Source organism: Dreissena polymorpha, chromosome 3 (genome assembly GCF_020536995.1).
Source record: "Dreissena polymorpha isolate Duluth1 chromosome 3, UMN_Dpol_1.0, whole genome shotgun sequence".
NCBI lineage: Eukaryota > Metazoa > Mollusca > Bivalvia > Myida > Dreissenidae > Dreissena > Dreissena polymorpha.
In genome coordinates, this window is record NC_068357.1 from 34,821,617 (window position 1) to 34,843,190 (window position 21,574).

At 39.8% G+C, this 21,574-nt stretch overlaps 1 protein-coding gene across 1 annotated transcript in view; it reads right to left on the bottom strand.

Moving 5' to 3' along the window:
- Window positions 1–1,050: 1,050 nt before the first annotated feature.
- Window positions 1,051–21,574, bottom strand: part of LOC127873658 (uncharacterized) — a 40,840-nt gene continuing 20,316 nt past the window's right edge. The window contains exons 9-14 of the mRNA XM_052417567.1: window positions 19,676–19,740; window positions 18,686–18,826; window positions 10,871–11,116; window positions 9,926–10,032; window positions 3,828–3,966; window positions 1,051–2,763 (exon numbers count right to left, since the gene is read on the bottom strand). Of these exons, the coding sequence (XP_052273527.1) occupies window positions 2,612–2,763; window positions 3,828–3,966; window positions 9,926–10,032; window positions 10,871–11,116; window positions 18,686–18,826; window positions 19,676–19,740 (850 nt within the window). The 3' untranslated portion in view covers window positions 1,051–2,611. The remainder of the gene's footprint in view (window positions 2,764–3,827; window positions 3,967–9,925; window positions 10,033–10,870; window positions 11,117–18,685; window positions 18,827–19,675; window positions 19,741–21,574) is intronic.

The following is a 21,574-nucleotide window of genomic DNA, read 5'->3' on the forward strand; positions in this document are numbered from 1 at the left end:
GGGGCAGTTTCCTTTATATGTATAAAGTGAAAACATGTGAATAGTCTAGAAGACACATTATCTTCATGAAATTCGGACATATCTTGTAAGAGTTAGAAAATGGTTCAGGTCTGTTAAAAAAAAACATGGCCGCCAGGGGGCTATTTGTTGTTCATTCTTCATGAAACTTGGTTAGAACATTATTGTGTTTCATTGATACTTGGGCTGCAAAGAACAGGTCATTTCTTTTTATCTCAGGTGAGCGACTTTGGGCCTTTCAGTCCCTCTTGTTTTTAAATATCTCCAATTGTAATTGAATTATAGAGTGCACATGAGAATAAACAGACTGCAATAAAATCTAAAAAATACCTAAGAAAATGTTATGGTTCTTCTTATCTGCACTTCCTCTTAGATACCTTTATCAAAATATGAAGTTTCAATTGCAACCATTTAATACTTGTTAATGTTTGCTTTGCACAGTAAGACGTTCTTCTGTTCATTAAAAAAAAATAAGGCGAGATCTCAGAAAAAAATACAGAAACAATATTGTTCTTATTGTCTGCAATGTCTCTGATTTTCCTGTATAAATATATGAAATAGAATCTTAATTTCCCAAATATTAATTAATGTAGAGCACTTACAAAATCATAAAAGGGCAATAGCTCTGCAAGTACTAAAGAATGATGGTCATTTTATATTAAAGCAATCATTTGAAAACCTTCAATAAGTTTATGCTTGCAAAGTTATGAGATGCTTTATGCACCCGGATCGAATGATCGATGGTACATGTATATTGTTTTTGGCCTGTCTGTCTGTCATTGTGTGTGTCTGTCCAAAACTTTAACCTTGGTCATAAGTTTTGCAACATTGAAGATAGCAACTTGATATTTGGCATGCATGTGTATCTCATGGAGCTGCATATTTTGAGTGGTGAAAGGTCAAGGTCATCCTTCAAGGTCAAATGTAAAATATATGGCTTTAAAGCGCTGTAGGGGGCATTGTGTTTCACAAACACAGCTCTTGTTTGTGTGTGTAAAGGGGTAACAACACTAACAAAACAAATCTTCAACATACTATTTGTTAATTTATTTCATGATGTATAAAAAAGCTGTACTGTATAACATAGTAAATGAATATATACAATGATTAATGTATATGGAATGCACAAGTCATCAACTGTAACACAAGAATGGGAAATTCACACGTTCAACAGACTTGCAGGTCAAAGTGTTTATTAATATTGCAAATTTTAAGAAATGTTAAAATGTACTGCTTTTCTTTAAGAATTCCTTTATAAGCTAGTCACTGCACGCCAGGTCCTAATTGAGCCTTATTTTAAGAATTCTGGGCTTCATGCAAGTGCGCTAAGCGTCGTCTCAGATAAGCCTGTGCAATCTGTGCTAGCATTAGCCAGCATCAAAACATAAACAAATCACTCTTAAGTTCTATGAGAATTTTGTAATTTGAGTGTTAAAACTTTGAATTATGGACACTAAAAAAGGTTAGTTCATACAAATCTAATGCAAGTTATATATAGGTATTGTACAATAGTCCTTTATATACAACCATCTGTTTTCTACACAAATAAAATACAAGAAATTTACAGAAACATGATAAGGAATGTGATTTAATCGGATATGTTCTCATAGAAAATGTACAGAAATATAAAAAAGATATATGAATCATATACAATGAGTTGCAAATTTATACAATGAGAGTCAAACTATATGCGAGATTAAAATGTTGTAGCACGCAGGACAATATATAATATTCATAAGTACACATTTTGTCAACAAACATGTGTTTCAAGTTAACACATTTATTACTATTTTTCCACAAACAGTAAGACATTCTGTCTTTATTGATGACTCACATAATGAATGAATTATCTCATTCTGTCTCATATATACTACTCAAAATTTGCTAAGGATCACTTTTTATAGAATGTGTTATTTGAAGTTCAACCCTAGCTAGATTCAGCCAGCGTCACGCATCAATGATAAATTAATATATAAGAATAAAATCAAAAACACACATTCTAATATCAAAACCTACAAAATAACAATTTAAATTAAATTAAATTGAAGATAATGTGAAAATAAAAATCCTTAGTAAATTTTGAGTAGTATATATCTTTACTTTTTAGGAATTTGATCATTAATGATATAAAAACATTGTGTTTACTGCAAAATGCTCCAATTTTTTACACAGCCACCTAGATTTGTAAATTTCGGTACAAAGACATCAGAAATTAATATACATAAAAAATTGATCAAACAAATGTAATGGAAGCAAAGTAGAATCACCAGCTCGATTGGACATCAGTTTGATAATTTAAATGTCTTACAAGACAACTTATTTCCAAAGTGATTAATGTTTCTGAACTCTGATGATAAAAATGTATCACATAACAACCTTGATTAAAACAGTTGAGTGCATTATTGAGGAGTTATATAATAAGAACCCTGTTACAAGTTCAAAAGGACTTTTTAAAGCAAATTAAAAGAGCTTTTGCCATATTGAAACGTCATGCAAAGCAAAAAACGACTTTCAAAGAATTGTTTAACAAAACATTTGCAACAATTTGAACAATATAATCCACCTTCAAGTATCTATTTCTTTTAGTCCATTTTCACAGCCAAGCTGCGTTTAGCACTGTTGCTATGGAAACTATGAGCAGGGCCAGGGTTGGCACAATGGTGCTGGTTCCACTAAGCACCCACAGGGTGATGGGCTTGCTGTAAGGGTTGTTTCCGGGGTCAAACCTCTGGGGGCAGTCATCGACTGAAAACAGTGGGATAAATAAAATTAAGCTCTAGAACACTGACCTGATTCCCGAGAACACTTTTAGCAAAGAGAACTCTTTTGAATTGTGTCCTATATTTATTTTATTTTCTGTTTGTGTACGTCTTTTACTAGATATTTGACAACATATTGAATAACCAGGATGTTCTTGTTTCAATTTAACCTGAGTCAAGTAGAAAACCAATGTATTCATTATAACAGTACTTGAATACTTTCATGCATAACCCTTTCAGTGCGGGAACCGAATTTTAAAGGCCTTTGCAAACAGTTTGGATCCAGATGAGACGCCACAGAACGTGGCGTCTCATCAGGATCCAAACTGTTTGCTATTCTGATAGTATTCTTTGAAAAAAATCGAAGACAATGCTAATTTTAGAACTTCAGCAGACGACAATTTAGCAGACAACAAAGTTCCCAGCATGCAAAGGGTTAAGGTCAGTAACCCTATCCCGCTCAGAAGCAATGAGAAAATGGCAATATGCAACCAGGATAGCGCCAGAACAGCCTGCGAGTATCTCGCAGTTTATTTAGATTTCATGCTGTAAGCTGCTTATTAGAACCTAAGGGTTGGATGTGAAGCCTTTAAAACTTGAATCTGATAAGAAGGGTGTCAGATCCTGAACTTTATCATATTAGGGGAGAAGTTGTGTGGTGGCCTGGTGAGCTCAGTTAGGGGAGCGCTCAACCTGTTAACGAGGTTTCTCAGGTGTGAATCCCGGACTGGCCGCACAATTTTCTCACCCTGCGACAATGTTAAGGCCGTGACAATGGCCTTTAATTTACTTTGATTTTCAAACCGACTACAAAAGCGTAAAAGTGCGTGTCTGAGTGGTAAAGGGCTAATATTGGAGAGCATGAACTATTACACAAAGCGTTTTCATACACAGTTCTTCACTCTCTAGTGAGTACAATTCAATAGCCAATTCCATAAACACTGAAGTGTCCTCCCTGATAAGCCTTTAGGAACAGCACAAGCTTATCTCGGACGACACTTTACACACATGGATTGAGCCCAGGTGAGGTAGACTGAGGCTCATACGTACACAGTCGTTCACTCTCAGAGAGGTCAAGGTGAAGACCGGTGCCCGGCAGCTGGTAGTCCAGGGCCTTCTGCACCCGTGGGCATCGGGCATTCTGTGCCCGTGACATGTACACTCCTGTCCAGCTCTTCCTCTCATACACCTGGAGAAGAATGTAATTGTCAGAACACATTATTGTTAGAACACGTTATTGTTAAAACACGTTATTGTTAGAACACATTATTGTTAGAACACATTATTGTTAGAACACATTGTTAGAACACGTTATTGTTAGAACATGTTATTGTTAGAACAAGTTACCGTAAATCTACGAATATAATACGCACTTTTTTACCTGCCGATTTTTTCTTTAAGTAGGGGGTACGTATAATATACGAGTTTAGAGCAGAACAAAATTTTTCCTTTGCAAATTTTCAACTAAATCGCTGTTATTCGCTTCGCAGCAGCCATTTTGAACTACACCATTACATCAAAGGGGTGCAACATGGCTCGCGCTGTAGTTCGCCATTTAAGTCATTTGCGAAAATATTGAGAATTTGGCTCAATAAAAATCTTATTTGTGAAACTGCAAAAATCTAGTAAAATTTCATTGAAAACATCCGCCATTTATATCGGACTGGTTTTCTATATTTGTCTCTTTGTTTTAATGAAACTGTTCGCAATTCGAACAGTAAACAAAACCCGGTCTGTACCTGATTATGAGACATCGCTTGACCTTATTGTTATTGAAGTACGCATGGTAGCTGGCCAATCAACATTGAGCTCGCTTACACATAAAATGACGTTGTCGAATGAAACATGAGAACAGGAGGAGCTATCGGATAAAATTGGGTCATCCATGCGCAGACACTGTTTACTTTGAATACACAGTTAATATCATCGTCTGCCTACAAAATAGCGACTGGACGCTAAGTCGTATTAAGATATTAGCAAATGAAAAAAAAAACTGACAATACCCGTAAATAAATATTTATTAGCTGACCACTATTTATCTTTCTACCGCATATTTACCATATCTGAAGTAAAGAGTGGTAATTAAATAATTAGTTTTATGATGCTAATAGAGTCTATTACACCTGTCTGCCGATTGCCGAATTAAATTGAAAGGTGATAATTAATTAATTTGTTTTTTACTCCCAAACTAGCCTTAATGACAGCAGTGTATTTTAATTAACTAGATCATGAAAAACACGAGCGTTTAATTGTATTTTAAGTTATATTAAAGTATCGAGTTTGTAATTCGAAAAAAGAAAAAGTAATTCATCAAGACAACTATAAAAACAGAAGTAACCATTTTGTCTTCTTATTACTTTATTATTATTATAATTATTATCGTCCCGAATATTGTCAAATTGAATTAAATGTGAAAACAAAAAACAGCGTCTCTGCTTCTTTCTTTTGTAATTATGACTGCTTGACCCGGATGTCAGCAAGGGGCCCGTGTGTTATCGGTAACAATCAATGGTAATATAAACAATAGACAGAGATATTTATTATGCAACTGTCATAACAACAGCACTATAACACATCCCAATCAATAAACCGAGGTAACAGATAGTTGACAATACCAAATTGATTTGCTATTTTCACAGCACAAAAATATATTGACACATTTTTTCGGAAATGGCCGATTTTGGACACTGATTTTTTTAGTGCGTATTTTACTCGGATTTTCAATTTTTACCGATAAATTTTGACCAAAATCGGGGGTGCGTATTATGAACGAGGGCGTATTATATTTGTGGATTTACGGTATTGTTAAAAACACGTTATTATTAGAACACATTATTGTTATATCACGTTATTGTTAGAACACGTTATTGTTAAAAACACATGATTGTTAGAACACGTTATTGTTAGAACACTTTGTTAGAACATGTTATTGTTAGAACAGGTTATTGTTAGAACACATTATTGTTAGAACACATTATTGTTAGACAAGTTATTGTTAAAAACATGTTATTGTTAGAACACATTATTGTTAGAACACACATTATTGTTAGAACACATAATTGTTAGAACAAAAATGAAAATTTTGGTAAACCTCGGCTAAAACTAGCATAATGCTGGTTAAATTTGATTAACAAATTATAGTTCGCAGTGGTATAGTGGATATGGTGTCGGCCCTAGCAATTGGGAGGTCATGGGTTCCATCCTCACTGTGGGAGTGTTCTTTAGATTTCCCCCATAGACACCAAGTACTTGTTCTAGTCCCAGGAGAGAGACTCGAGAGCGTTTCAAATAAGCCTTAGGCTTTGTATGCAATCGAGCTAAAATAATTAATAGTTCAATGAAATTGCAAGTGTATTTTTTCAAAGCTAGCAAACGAAGTGCAAATGAAATTTTTGAAAAGGCCGTTTTAAGTTTTATGGGTATATTATTTTTTATGGTCAACTTAATCAACAAACAAAATATGTGTTTTTCCGAAACACTATGTCCCCTTCTGCGCCGCTTTGAAGCTATATATTTGACCTTTGACCTTGAAGGATGGCCTTGACCTTTCACCAATCAAAATGTGCAGCTCCATGAGATACACATGCATGCCAAATATGAAGTTGATATCTTCAATATTGCCAAAGTTATAGCAAAATGTTAAAGTTGGGGCAAACAAATACACCAACAGACAGGGCAAAAACAATATGTCCCCCACTATAGTGGGTGGAGGACATAACAATACCACACTCGCCTAATATTACCGTTTTATTTAACCAGCTTATAAGGCACATGCCACTAATGACAACTATGTTTCACAGCAGAACATCCCGCTTGAGTTATAAGAAGCTGAAATGAATGCTATGTCTTTACAGAAATGACACAGATCACAGAATATGTGATCACAGATCACATGAACATAGATAGCATGAAGCCAAGTCACAGTGTACTTACCCAGCATCTGTAGCTGGAGATGGCGTCCTCCTCGTCCCATGTGAACAGGTACATGAACACAGATCAGAGATAAAGTGAACACAGATCACATGAACACAGATCATATGAACACAGATCACAGATAAAGTGAACACAGATCTCATGAATAAAGGTCACAGTGTACGTACCCAGCATCTGTAGGTGGAGATGGCGTCCTCCTCGTCCCATGTGACCAGGTACATGAACACATATCATATGACAGGGTTTTTTTTAGAAAAAGGGGAAGACGCTGAGCGCTGGGTGTAGGTGAAAATAGAGTGCGAAAGAGACATATTTGGGGAAAAAATAAAAACACTTTTTATCAATGTCTATATTATATATATACTATCAACTGGTTTATTTTTCTTTTAATGACAACAAGGGCATATCACATATCATAATATAACATACAGTTTTCAATATAGAAATAATGATTACGGTACTTGTCAAAGTGCAAACATAAGTTATTTTATACATGTTCATTTAAGAGTGGTGTCGATTGTCCCAAATTTTAAATCCTGAAAATTGGGCCGGGGGTCTTGGAATCGCAGCCGTATGAACCCATAAGAAATAAAGAGAAAAGCCCTCCACTTCGCCCAGAGCCCTTACTAATTGTTTTTTTAAATAGTATTTCCAATTGAAATTTCAGGTGAATAAAATTCTAAATATTATAAACCAGACCCTCCGTATCACCGCATGTGTATTCGTCATTCTATTTCTTCAATAAAATGTGCATATTGTTTGACTCCAGACAATGAAAACCAGTTACCAAGCAAATACGTTATTAATATACAATTTTATTGACATATTGCTTTACAATAGCATAGATTGTGGGTAAAAAACTACTTATTATCACCTTTTAATTTCGAACGATAGTCGATAATCGGCAAAAACTGAGAAAGGTGTTAAATTGTCGACATAGAACTAATTATTTAATTATAATCCTTTAATTCAGATCGATAGTCGGTAGAAAGGTGTATAAGTGATCAGCTTAGAAATTATTTATTTATTGTTACCCTTCTTTTTAATTTGTTTATATTTAAAAACGACGATTGCCATTGGCCGCTATATTGTTGGCAGACAATATAAATGTGTATTCCATGTAAACAGTGTCTGCGCATGAATGACCCAATATTAGACTATGTGTGAGCGAACTCAATGTTGATTGGCCAGCTACCACGTGTGCTTCAATTACAGTAAGGTCAAGCGATGGCTCATGTTCTGGTGCAGACCGGTTTTCGTTTATTGTTCAAATTGCGAACAATTTCATTGAAACAAAGAGATAGAGAGACTTTTATTTTCCTCCATTCATGGAGAGCATAATATATAATACAGCAAGGAAGTACAATCGAGTATATACATTTACAGCAATAAAGTGCAAAATGTTCTGCAAAAATTAACAGGAACCGCACACTATACATTCTAATCCAACTCCGTAGACGCTTATTTCTATTTTAACGTGTTTTTGCGACCACCGCAAATGAGCTAGTATTATGATGGATGATTAAGCAATCAACATTAACAATATTCGATTTAAAGCTTAAATAAAAATGCTAAAAAAAGAAATGTATTTGTGAAAAATGATATTCTTGGAGGGGAAATTGTATTTTGAGGGGAAATAATTCTGGTAGGGGAAGACGCCGACTATCAGCGTCACTTTCTTAGTAAAAAACAAGAGATGTGTTTGTCAGAAACACAATGCCCCCTACTGCCCCGCATTGAAATAAAATTTCTATTTATCATTTGGCATGTATAGAAATCATCTCCCTTTAAAGGTTATTACTTCCATTGAATTTTGTCTAATCCAACTGGGGGTGGGGTGGGTGGGGAGGGTCTCACAGTCAATTATGACCATGTCAGACATCACTGACAACCAAGGCCTGTGGTTTAAAAGAGATCATAGCCAGAGTTGATCATGTATTTATGGACATAAGTCCACAAATGTAATGAACACCAAAGAAATTATGATTATATCATTTTAAAAAACTTTGACAAATCAATCATTTGGGTTATAAATAATCAAAATAATAAATCTGTACAGTAACTGTGAAAAGAACTTCAATTCTTGGTAAGGAAATATATAATATGAGATTTATAATTATATAAATTACTTCCCTTGAAAATAATTGTCTGTAACAAATGTCTATTTTTAGTAGCAAATAATTAAAAGCCAGTACCGTGACTGTAGATTCACCACTCAAAATGTGCAGCTCCATGAGATACACATGCATGCCAAATATATAAAGTATATTGAATAATTTTCTCCTTTTTTAAAGCTTATTACTTCCCTTAAATCTGTATTTTTACCGTAGACCGTAAAGGATGACCTTGACCTTGACCTTTTACCACAATGTGTTTGTCAGAAACACAATGCCGCCTACTGCGCCACTTTGATTTATTTAACAAAAATATATACGTGGGCAGGTCAGATAACTATGTCCATTTAAAGCTTATTACTTTCCTTGACTTTGTTTTTCGACCCTAGACCTTGAAGGATGATGTTCACCTTGAAATTTTACCACTCAAAATGTGCAGCTCCATGAGATACACATGCATGCCAAATATCAAGGTGCTATCTTCAATATTTCAAAAGTTATGGCCAATGTTAAAGTTTTTTTTCGGACGGATGGACAGACACACTGACTAACGTACAGTTCAACTGCTATATGCAACCCTATCGGGGGCATAAAAAACCTGCATGAACATATCTAACATAAAGCCAGGTCCCAGTGTTCTTACCCAGCATCTGTAGCTGGAGATGGCGTCCGCCTCGTCCCTTGTGACCAGGTACATGAACACAGATCACAGATAAAGTGAACGTAGATCACATGAACACAGGTCACAGTGTACTTACCCAGCATCTGTAGCTGGAGATGGCGTCCTCCTCGTCCCATGTGACCAGGTTCATGAACACAGATCACAGATAAAGTGAACACAGATAACATGAACACAGGTCCCAGTGTACTTACCCAGCATCTGTAGCTGGAGATGGCGTCCTCCTCGTCCCATGTGACCAGGTACATGAACACAGATCACAGATAAAGTGAACACAGATCACATGAACACAGGTCACTGTACTTATCCAGCATCTGTACCTGGAGATTGCGTCCTCCTCATCCCATGTGACCACGTACATGAACACAGATCACAGATTAAGTGAACACAGATCACATGAACACAGGTCCCAGTGTACTTACCCAGCATCTGTAGCTGGAGATGGCATCCTCCTCGTCCCATGTGACCAAGTAAGACTTCATGTCCTCCATCCAGAACCCAACACACGTCAGGATGTTGTCAGGCTCATCTGAAAGTGGACATGGGTCTGTGCAACCAGAAGAAAACAAGTTGAAATGGGTCTGTGCAACCAAAATAAAACAAGTGGACATGGGTCTGTGCAACCAGAATAAAACAAGTGGAAATGGGTCTGTGCAACCAGAATATAACAAGTGGAAATGGGTCTGTGCAACCAGAATATAACAAGTGGATATGGGTCTGTGCAACCAGAATAAAACAAGAACAGTCTGTTCAGTTTTCATGCTGTTTGCTGCTCATCAGTATCTCAGAGTTTGAAATAAAGGTTTGAAAACTTGAAACTATGTAAAATGATTATATTTTCAATTTGATTTTCTTACCAACTACAAATATGTCAAAACCAGTTGAATGATTGTCTTCAAGTTATGTCAACAGAGTGACGAATCAGTGTCTTTTGTTGGGAGTACTTTAATTTAAATATATTCTTGAATTTCAGAAGGCAAACCAAATTGTTTTAGCCAAACATTAAAACTGAACCATTTAAACAAATCAGAACTTGATATATCTGACAGTTTAAGCACAGATGATTAAAATATATTTATTATAAGAAGAAATTCACAGCGATGCCTATTACAGGTAAATGGATCATTACCCCATTTCATGTGCTCTAAGTCTCTACTTCAACCATCTCTAACATACAACTGTCAATAAAGCAACATAAAAAAAAAACACACATTCCTTGTTGCATGGTGTTTAAAATGGAGCCAGGGCTCTTTGGATGGGGGAAAAAATGTAGTTGTTTTGACAAAAATTTGACAAAAAAAAAGTATCCTTAGACATTGGGAATGGGGCGAGCCCAAAATTTGAACAAAAAGAACACACTGACATACCATACTCTCCAATGGGACGACCCCTGTAATCCACAGACTCGCAATACTCAGAGTCAATCTGTATACGGGTCATGGTGTTACTGCACGACTTGAACTCCGTCACCCAGTTGCGGCAGTAGATCTGCACACGAGGTTTCTCGGTGACACCGCGCACACGCGTGCGGTACTTCTCCTGCACTGACATGAACAGCTGATTGAAGCTGTAGCGGCCTGCTATGGGGCAGGGGACTGGAGACGGGGGATCCACTGCAAGAAACAGTTCAGCATCTTTTGATTGTTGCATGACATTTATGCAAATTCAGCATCTGCGATGGTACCTTTATATTATAGTTGAGCCTCGCTCTGGGAAAACGGGGCTAAAAGCATGTGCGTTAACACTTTGCATGCTGGGAAAATTGTCATCTGCTAAAATGTTGTCTGCTAAATTTCTGAAATAAGCATTTTCTTCAACTTTTTTCAAAGAATACTATCAGAATAGCAAACAGTTCGGATCCTGATGAGACGCCACTTTCTGTGGTGTCTCATCTGCATCCAAACTGTTTGCAAAGGCCTTCAAAATTTGGTTCCCGCACGGAGAGCGTTAATTTTGATGCCAGATAACCCTGTGCAGTTTCCACATTGTTATCCGCGAAACACTTTCTGCTTATATTTATTTTTTCGTTTCAATAGGTTTCACAAGGTGAAAATAGTTGTGACTGCTAAATTTTGTTACTAGATTTTGAAATAAATTTTATCAAATGTTTATCCATTATAATTTAATTGATAATAACAATAATTTACATTGCAACATTTCAAGAGTTTTAATTAATGTCATTTAAAAACAAAAGTAGAAGAAAGGCCATAATTATGCCAAAACTTGTTGCATCAAAAATTAATTTCCTTACAATTATCCACACATTTAAGTCATTGAAATGTAAAAGTTAAAGCAAAATTCACAGAGTATTGAAACAGGAGTTCAAAATGCAAGCACGTTGATGTACAGACTGACATATGCCATACTTAATGCCTTCTGCTCCATGGGGGCATGAAAATGGGCCTAATTCTGCTAAATTGCAGATCAGAGTTATGGTCATTGGTCAGTACCTCACACAAGGACTTTGAACCCGTGTTAATTGAAAACCTTTAAATTAGTAGTTACAGTAAAATAAAAAAGTTGCATGTTTACCTTAACCAGAGCTTTAAGCCGAGGCTGATGCAGACAAATAAAAGAGTGCTAGAGCTTGAACTATTATGTGTATAATCACACTAAGAAATTACTTATAAGCTTCATTCAGGAAAAACTGGGCTGAATGCATGTGTGTAAGGTGTCATCCCAGGTTGGCTGAATGCATGTGTGTAAGGTGTCATCCCAGGTTAGGCTGAATGCATGTGTGTAAGGTGTCATCCCAGGACTGGGATGAATGCATGTGTGTAAGGTGTCATCCCAGGTTAGGCTGAATGCATGTGTGTAAGGTGTCATCCCAGAACTGGTCTGAATGCATGTGTGTAAGGTGCCATCCCAGGTTGGCTGAATGCATGTGTGTAAGGTGTCATCCCAGGTAGGCTGAATGCATGTGTGTAAGGTGTCATCCCAGGACTGGGCTGAATGCATGTGTGTAAGGTGTCATTCCAGGCTGGGCTGAATGCATGTGCAGAAGGTGTCATCCCAGGTAGGCTGAATGCATGTGTGTAAGGTGTCATCCCAGGACTGGGCTGAATGCATGTGTGTAATGTGTCATCCCAGGACTGGGCTGAATGCATGTGTGTAAGATGTCATCCCAGGTTAGGCTGAATGCATGTGTGTAAGGTGTCATCCCAGGACTGGGCTGAATGCATGTGTGTAAGGTGTCATCCCAGGTTGGCTGAATGCATGTGTGTAAGGTGTCATCCCATGACTGGGCTGAATGAATGTGTGTAAGGTGTCATCCCAGGACTGGGCTGAATGCATGTGTGTAAGGTGTCATCCCAGGTTAGGCTGAATGCATGTGTGTAAGGTGTCATCCCAGGACTGGGTTGAATGCATGTGTGTAAGGTGTCATCCCAGGCTGGGCTGAATGCATGTGTAGAAGGTGTCATCCCAGGTAGGCTGAATGCATGTGTGTAAGGTGTCATCCCAGGTTGGCTGAATGCATGTGTGTAAGGTGTCATCCCAGGTCAGGCTGAATGCATGTGTGTAAGGTGTCATCCCAGGTTGGCTGAATGCATTTGTGTAAGGTGTCATCCCAGGTTGGCTGAATGCATGTGTGTAAGGTGTCATCCCAGGACGAGGCTGAATGCATGTGTGTAAGGTGTCATCCCAGGTTAGGCTGAATGCATGTGTGTAAGGTGTCATCCCAGGTTGGCTGAATGCATGTGTGTAAGGTGTCATCCCAGGACTAGGCTGAATGCATGTGTGTAAGGTGTCATCCCAGGTTAGGCTGAATGCATGTGTGTAAGTTGTCATCCCAGGTTAGGCTGAATGCATGTGTGTAAGGTGTCATCCCAGGTTAGGCTGAATGCATGTGTAGAAGGTGTCATCCCAGGTAGGCTGAATGCATGTGTGTAAGGTGACATCCCAGGTAGGCTGAATGCATGTGTGTAAGGTGTCATCCCAGGACTGGGCTGAATGCATGTGTGTAAGGTGTCATCCCAGGTAAGGCTGAATGCATGTGTGTAAGGTGTCATCCCAGGTAGGCTGAATGCATGTGTGTAAGGTGTCATCACAGGTAGGCTGAATGCATGTGTGTAAGGTGTCATCCCAGGTTGGCTGAATGCCTGTGTGTAAGGTTTCATCCCAGGTAAGGCTGAATGCATGTGAGTAAGGTGTCATCCCAGGTTTGCTGAATGCATGTGTGTAAGGTGTCATCCCAGGAAGGCTGAATGCATGTGTAGAAGGTGTCATCCCAGGTTAGGCTGAATGCATGTGTGTAAGGTGTCATCCCAGGTAGGCTGAATGCATGTGTAGAAGGTGTCATCCCAGGTTGGCTGAATGCATGTGTGTAAGTTGTCATCCCAGGTTAGGCTGAATGCATGTGTAGAAGGTGTCATCCCAGGTAGGCTGAATGCATGTGTGTAAGGTGTCATCCCAGGTTAGGCTGAATGCATGTGTGTAAGTTGTCATCCCAGGTTAGGCTGAATGCATGTGTAGAAGGTGTCATCCCAGATTGGCTGAATGCATGTGTGTTAGGTGTCATCACAGGTAGGCTGAATGCATGTGTGTAAGTTGTCATCCCAGGTTGGCTGAATGCATGTGTGTAAGGTGTCATCCCAGGCTGGGCTGAATGCATGTGTGTAAGGTGTCATCCCAGGTAGTCTGAATGAATGTGTGTAAGTTGTCATCCCAGGACTGGGCTCAATGTATGTGTGTAAGGTGTCATCCCAGGTTGGCTGAATGCATGTGTATAAGGTGTCATCCCAGGTTGGCTGAATGCATGTGTGTAAGTTGTCATCCCAGGTTAGCTGAATGCATGTGTGTAAGGTGTCATCCCAGGTTAGGCTGAATGCATGTGTGTAAGTTGTCATCCCAGGTTAGGCTGAATGCATGTGTAGAAGGTGTCATCCCAGGTTGGCTGAATGCATGTGTGTTAGGTGTCATCACAGGTAGGCTTAATGCATGTGTGTAAGGTGTCATCCCAGGTTGGGCTGAATGCATGTGTGTAAGATGTCATCCCAGGCTGGCTGAATGCATGTGTGTAAGGTGTCATCCCAGGTTGGGCTGAATGCATGTGTGTAAGGTGTCATCACAGGTAGGCTGAATGCATGTGTGTAAGGTGTCATCCCAGGTTGGCTGAATGCATGTGTGTTAGATGTCATCCCAGGCTGGCTGAATGCATGTGTGTAAGGTGTCATCCCAGGTAGGCTGAATGCATGTGTGTAAGGTGTCATCCCAGGTAGGCTGAATGCATGTGTGTAAGGTGTCATCACAGGTTGGTTGAATGCATGTGTGTAAGGTGTCATCCCAGGTTAGCTGAATGCATGTGTGTAAGGTGTCATCCCAGGTTAGGCTGAATGCATGTGTGTAAGGTGTCATCCCAGGTTAGGCTGAATGCATGTGTGTAAGGTGTCATCCCAGGTTGGGCTCAATGCATGTGTGTAAGGTGTCATCCCAGGTTGGCTGAATGCATGTGTGTAAGGTGTCATCCCAGGAAGGCTGAATGCATGTGTGTAAGGTGTCATCCCAGGTAGGCTGAATGCATGTGTGTAAGGTGTCATCCCAGGTTGGCTGAATGCACGTGTGTAAGGTGTCATCCTAGGTAGGCTGAATGCATGTGTGTAAGGTGTCATCCCAGGTTGGCTGAATGCATGTGTGTAAGGTATCATCCCAAGTTGGCTGAATGCATGTGTGTAAGGTGTCATCCCAGGTTGGCTGAATGCATGTGTGTAAGGTGTCATCCCAGGTTGGCTGAATGCATGTGTACAAGGTGTCATCCCAGGTTAGGCTGAATGCATGTGTGTAAGGTGTCATCACAGGTTGGCTGAATGCATGTGTGTAAGGTGTCATCCCAGGTTGGGCTGAATGCATGTGTGTAAGGTGTCATCCCAGGTTAGCTGAATGCATGTGTGTAAGGTGTCATCCCAGGTTGGCTGAATGCATGTGTAGAAGGTGTCATCCCAGGTTGGCTGAATGCATGTGTGTAAGGTGTCATCCCAGGTTAGGCTGAATGCATGTGTGTTAGGTGTCATCACAGGTTAGGCTGAATGCATGTGAGTAAAGTGTCATCCCAGGTTGGCTGAATGCATTTGTGTAAGGTGTCATCCCAGGCTAGGCCGAATGCATGTGTGTAAGGTGTCATCCCAGGTTGGGCTGAATGCATGTGTGTAAGGTGTCATCCCAGGTAGGCTGAATGCATGTGTGTAAGGTGTCATCCCAGGCTGGGCTGAATGCATGTGTGTAAGGTGTCATCCCAGGTTGGCTGAATGCATGTGTGTAAGGTGTCATCACAGGTTGGCTGAATGCATGTGTGTAAGGTGTCATCCCAGGTTGGCTGAATGCATGTGTGTAAGGTGTCATCCCAGGTAGGCTGAATGCATGTGTAGAAGATGTCATCCCAGGTAGGCTGAATGCATGTGTGTAAGGTGTCATCCCAGGTAAGACTGAATGCATGTGAGTAAGGTGTCATCCCAGGTTGGCTCAATGCATGTGTGTAAGGTGTCATCCCAGGTAGGCTGAATGCATGTGTGTATGGTGTCATCCCAGGTTGGCTGAATGCATGTGTGTAAGGTGTCATCCCAGGTAGGCTGAATGCATGTGTGTAAGGTGTCATCCCAGGTTAGGCTGAATGCATGTGTGTTAGGTGTCATCCCAGGTATGGCTGAATGCATGTGTGTAAGGTGTCATCCCAGGTTGGCTGAATGCATGTGTGTAAGTTGTCATCACAGGTTGGCTGAATGCATGTGTAGAAGGTGTCATCACAGGTTGGCTGAATGCATGTGTGTAAGTTGTCATCCCAGGTAGGCTGAATGCATGTGTGTAAGGTGTCATCCCAGGTTTGCTGAATGCATGTGTGTAAGGTGTCATCCCAGGTTGGCTGAATGCATGTGTGTAAGGTGTCATCCCAGGTTGGCTGAATGCATGTGTGTAAGGTGTCATCCCAGGTAGGCTGAATGCATGTGTGTAAGGTGTCATCCCAGGACTGGGCTGAATGCATGTGTGTTAGGTGTCATCCCAGGTTGGCTGAATGCATGTGTGTAAGGTGTCATCCCAGGTTAGGCTGAATGCATGTGTGTAAGGTGTCATCCCAGGTTGGCTGAATGCATGTGTGTAAGGTGTCATCTCAGGTTTGCTGAATGCATGTGTGTAAGGTGTCATCCCCGGTTGGCTGAATGCATGTGTGTAAGGTGTCATCCCAGGTTGGCTGAATGCATGTGTGTAAGTTGTCATCCCAGGTAGGCTGAATGCATGTGTAGAAGGTGTCATCCCAGGTAGGCTGAATGCATGTGTAGAAGGTGTCATCCCAGGTAGGCTGAATGCATGTGTGTAAGGTGTCATCCCAGGTTAGGCTGAATGCATGTGTGTAAGGTGTCATCCCAGGTAGGCTGAATGCATGTGTAGAAGGTGTCATCACAGGTAGGCTGAATGCATGTGTAGGTGTCATCCCAGGTTGGCTGAATGCATGTGTAGAAGGTGTCATCCCAGGTAGGCTGAATGCATGTGTGTAAGGTGTCATCCCAGGTTGTCTGAATGCATGTGTGTAAGGTGTCATCCCAGGTAGGCTGAATGCATGTGTAGAAGGTGTCATCACAGGTAGGCTGAATGCATGTGTAGAAGGTGTCATCCCAGGTGGGCTGAATGCATGTGTAGAAGGTGTCACTAGGTGGGCTGAATGCATGTGTAGAAGGTGTCATCCCAGGTAGGCTGAATGCATGTGTGTAAGGTGTCATCCCAGGTTGGCTGAATGCATGAGTGTAAGTTGTCATCCCAGGACTGGGCTGAATGCATGTGTGTAAGGTGTCATCACAGGTAGGCTGAATGCATGTGTGTAAAGTGTCATCTCAGGTTGGTTGTATGCATGTGTGTAAGTTGTCATCCCAGGTTGGCTGAATGCATGTGTGTAAGGTGTCATCCCAGGCTGGGCTGAATGCATGTGTGTAAGGTGTCATCCCAGGTAGGCTGAATGCATGTGTGTAAGTTGTCATCCCAGGACTGGGCTGAATGCATGTGTGTAAGGTGTCATCCCAGGTTGGCTGAATGCATGTGTGTAAGGTGTCATCCCAGGTTGGCTGAATGCATGTGTGTAAGTTGTCATCCCAGGTTAGCTGAATGCATGTGTGTAAGGTGTCATCCCAGGACTGGGCTCAATGCATGTGTGTAAGGTGTCATCCCAGGTTGGGCTCAATGCATGTGTGTAAGTTGTCATCCCAGGTTGGCTGAATGTATGTGTGTAAGGTGTCATCCCAGGTAGGCTGAATGCATGTGTGTAAGGTGTCATCACAGGTTGGTTGAATGCATGTGTGTAAGGTGTCATCCCAGGACTGGGCTGAATGCATGTGTGTAAGGTGTCATCACAGGTTGGTTGAATGCATGTGTGTAAGGTGTCATCCCAGGTTGGCTGAATGCATGTGTGTAAGGTGTCATCACAGGTAGGCTGAATGCATGTGTGTAAGGTGTCATCCCAGGTTGGGCTGAATGCATGTGTGTTAGGTGTCATCCCAGGTTGGCTGAATGCATGTGTGTAAGGTGTCATCCCAGGTTGGGCTGAATGCATGTGTGTAAGGTGTCATCCCAGGTTAGGCTGAATGCATGTGTAGAAGGTGTCATCCCAGGTTGGCTGAATGCATGTGTGTAAGGTGTCATCTCAGGTTGGCTGAATGCATGTGTGTAAGGTGCCATCCCAGGACTGGGCTGAATGCATGTGTGTAAGGTGTCATCACAGGTTGGTTGAATGCATGTGTGTAAGGTGTCATCCCAGGACTGGGCTGAATGCATGTGTGTAAGGTGTCATCCCAGGTGGGCTGAATGCATGTGTGTAAGGTGTCATCCCAGGCTGGGCTGAATGCATGTGTAGAAGGTGTCATCCCAGGTTAGGCTGAATGCATGTGTGTAAGGTGTCATCCCAGGTTAGGCTGAATGCATGTGTGTAAGGTGTCATCCCAGGTTAGGCTGAATGCATGTGTGTAAGGTGTCATCCCAGGTTAGCCTGTGCAGTCCTTACAGGCTAATCAGGGACGAAGCATTTCGCTTTTATTGAATTTTCATTTAAAGGAGGTCTGTTTTAAACGAAAATTCAGTCCAGGCTGACAGTGTGGCTCTGATTAGCCTGTGAAGATTGGGCAGGCAAATCTGGGATGACACATTTAGCACATGCAAAAAGCCGAGTTTTCACAGAACAGGGCTCTTATAATAAGACAGATACATACAGATCAGTGTCTCATAGTTCCACTCATAGTTGTCTCTGTCAAACACAAAGGCCGTCCAACTGCAGGCTTCACGGAACGTCTTGGTCAGGAACTGGTTAGGATTCAGCTCAGCAGTGTTTGACTGAAACTGGTATGGCTTACCTGAAAGATGAAATTAAAACAAACTTGTATGTACCATACTGTAATCAGATTCTAAGAATTTAATTAAGGTCACTTGTTGAAGTGAATATGTTGTATATCTAGCAACCAGTAAGTCCCAGATTATGGGTTGGTTCATGAATGTGGGAGCATTCTTTAGATCACCCAATAGACACTTAACCCTTTGCATGCTGGGAAATTCCTCGTCTGCTAAAATGTTGTCTGCAGAATTTCTAAAATTAGCATTTTCTTCGATTTTTTTCAAAGAATACTATCAGAATAGCAAACAGTTTGGATCCTGATGAGACGCCACGTTCTGTGGCGTCTCATCTGGATACAAACTGTTTGCAAAGGCCTTCAAAATTCGGTTCCCGCACTGAAAGAGTTAAGCAACAGACTGGAAGGAGTCACAATAAATAATCAGCCTTAAATCTGTTATCTTAGTTAAATTTAAAGCTTTCATTATAGCGTGATTGAATACAAATCCTAAGGCTTATTTAGGCACTCTCGAGTCTGTTTCCTGGTTTGAAACAATACGTGGTGCATTAAAAGAAGATCTCTGTAACAAACCCAGACTGAGGTTCAATGCTTCAAACTAAAATAGTATCCCATTCTGACAAAACTGGGCATAATGCATGTGCTTAAATTGTTGTCCCAGATTAGCCTGTGCAGTCCACACAGGCTAATCAGGGACAGAACTTTCCGCCTAAATTGGATTTGATTTTTAACGAAAAATGTCACAGGCTAATCTGGGACGACACTTTACGCACATGCATTATGCCAAGTTTTCCCAGGACACGACTCAATTTATTGACACAACTCTGAAGGCCTCACAAATTTTCATGTACTTACCCACTCTGTACCTCACAATGCTGTGATGCCTGGACACGATGTCAAAGCATGTGAAGTCAATCTCACTGAAATAGTTTAAATATCCATTTATCGCATTTTCAACGCGACATTGAAGGTATAACACCTGATGAAATATACTAGCCTGTATTCAACACTGTGGGATATACCTGTCGCGTGCACAGACTATTTTTTACCTTACCACTGAATGATTTTTCATAAGAAATAAGTCAAGAAAACTTCAGCTTCAAAATTATACGACCTTCAACCTTTAAATCTAGTCATATGACATAATTTTTCGCCATCCGTATAATGATGAATCAGCTGAAAATGACACTTATTGCATCATTTTCCCCCCCAAAAAATTATTATAAACGCAACTTATTTCACATGTACATGTACTGTATATCGACATATTTGAATTGTCAATTTATCACATTTTCCTTATTTCGTGTAATGTGCATTGTTTATTACCCATGCATATACTTTTGAGATTTAAGAATGTACAACAAGCCATACAAATATCGCACAATTCATAAATAATCTGCAATATTTGCTTTCCGATTTAATTCACCTTAGGCATAGAGCTGTGTAAAGTATAAGATGGTAAAAATAGCACCACACTGGAATTTGGAACGTCTCATTTTGTACACGGGTATTATCCACTCATTTATTTGTTGTGTAATGGAATGTTTTCATTCTTTGTGTATTTATATATTAAATTATTTTCTTGTGCAATAAGCGCATTTACCATAGACAAATAAAAAAATGTGCAGGTTTAAACAAAATTATGTTTGTATGCAGAAATCTGCAAATGCAACCAAGTTTACCACTGGCTATTATTTGATAAACTTCTCCGCTTCATTTTAACATCAGTAATGTAGAGTACATGACGTAGCGTGTAACGAAGAAGGAAGTTTATTGAGTTCGTAAACTCATTTGAATATAGTGATAGGATGGCATAAGGGTCTTTATTTAACTATGCTAAAATAATTATTAAAGACCCTAGATGCAAAATCGACAATTATTGAGTTAAATGGATTATTAGATGGATTTTAAAGGATAATTAAAGGTAAGATACTAGTTCGAACGTGTTTTGCTATTTTTGTACTTTTGTCGTTCCCTGTTCTCTGGAAAATGATTTTAACATGGACGTCATTGATGCATCTGATCACACACGGCATTCCCATAACATTATATAAAAAACACGTTCTGCGCGTACTTAAATTTGTCGTCCTAAGTCGGAAAACGTATTGCCCTGTATATTAGGTCAAATAAAGTGTCTGTCGCTGCAATTGTCTGTTTACTCGTCGAAATTGTCAAATCGTCAACGGTGTACATGTATGTTGACATCGACATCATTTTGTCAGGAAGCAATCGCCGCCATATTGGATTTTGATCATTTTCTTTCGAAAATAAAATTAATTATAGTAAAGTAAAATCTTCTTTTTACGGTCGTAATGTGTTACAATTCGGATACTGCGTGAAATTGAATCGAGGCATATGGTTATATTTTTACTTGTTTTACAGTTTGTGTGTGAATTTTTTAAAGACTATTTTGCGTACCAGAACAAATACATTTATATCACTACGCATGGTTACATTCGTTAGTTTTTAAGCGCTTTTAAGACTGAATTAAAATTATTGTTAAGGTTATTAGATCTATTTATGTTAAATGTCAAGTAGAAAAAAATCAAATGGGATAAATAGAATACTAGGATTAGCGTTGAATACAGAGAAGTTTATGTTGCTCGGCTCGAACATCGAAAGCGCTCGCCAACGCTCGCGCTCCCAGCGTTCTAAGCCTCGCAACATAAACTTCTCTGTATTCAACGCTAACCTAGTATTCTCTTTATCTAAGGTTTGTTCCATATGATATACATGAAGTGTAACTTTCATTTA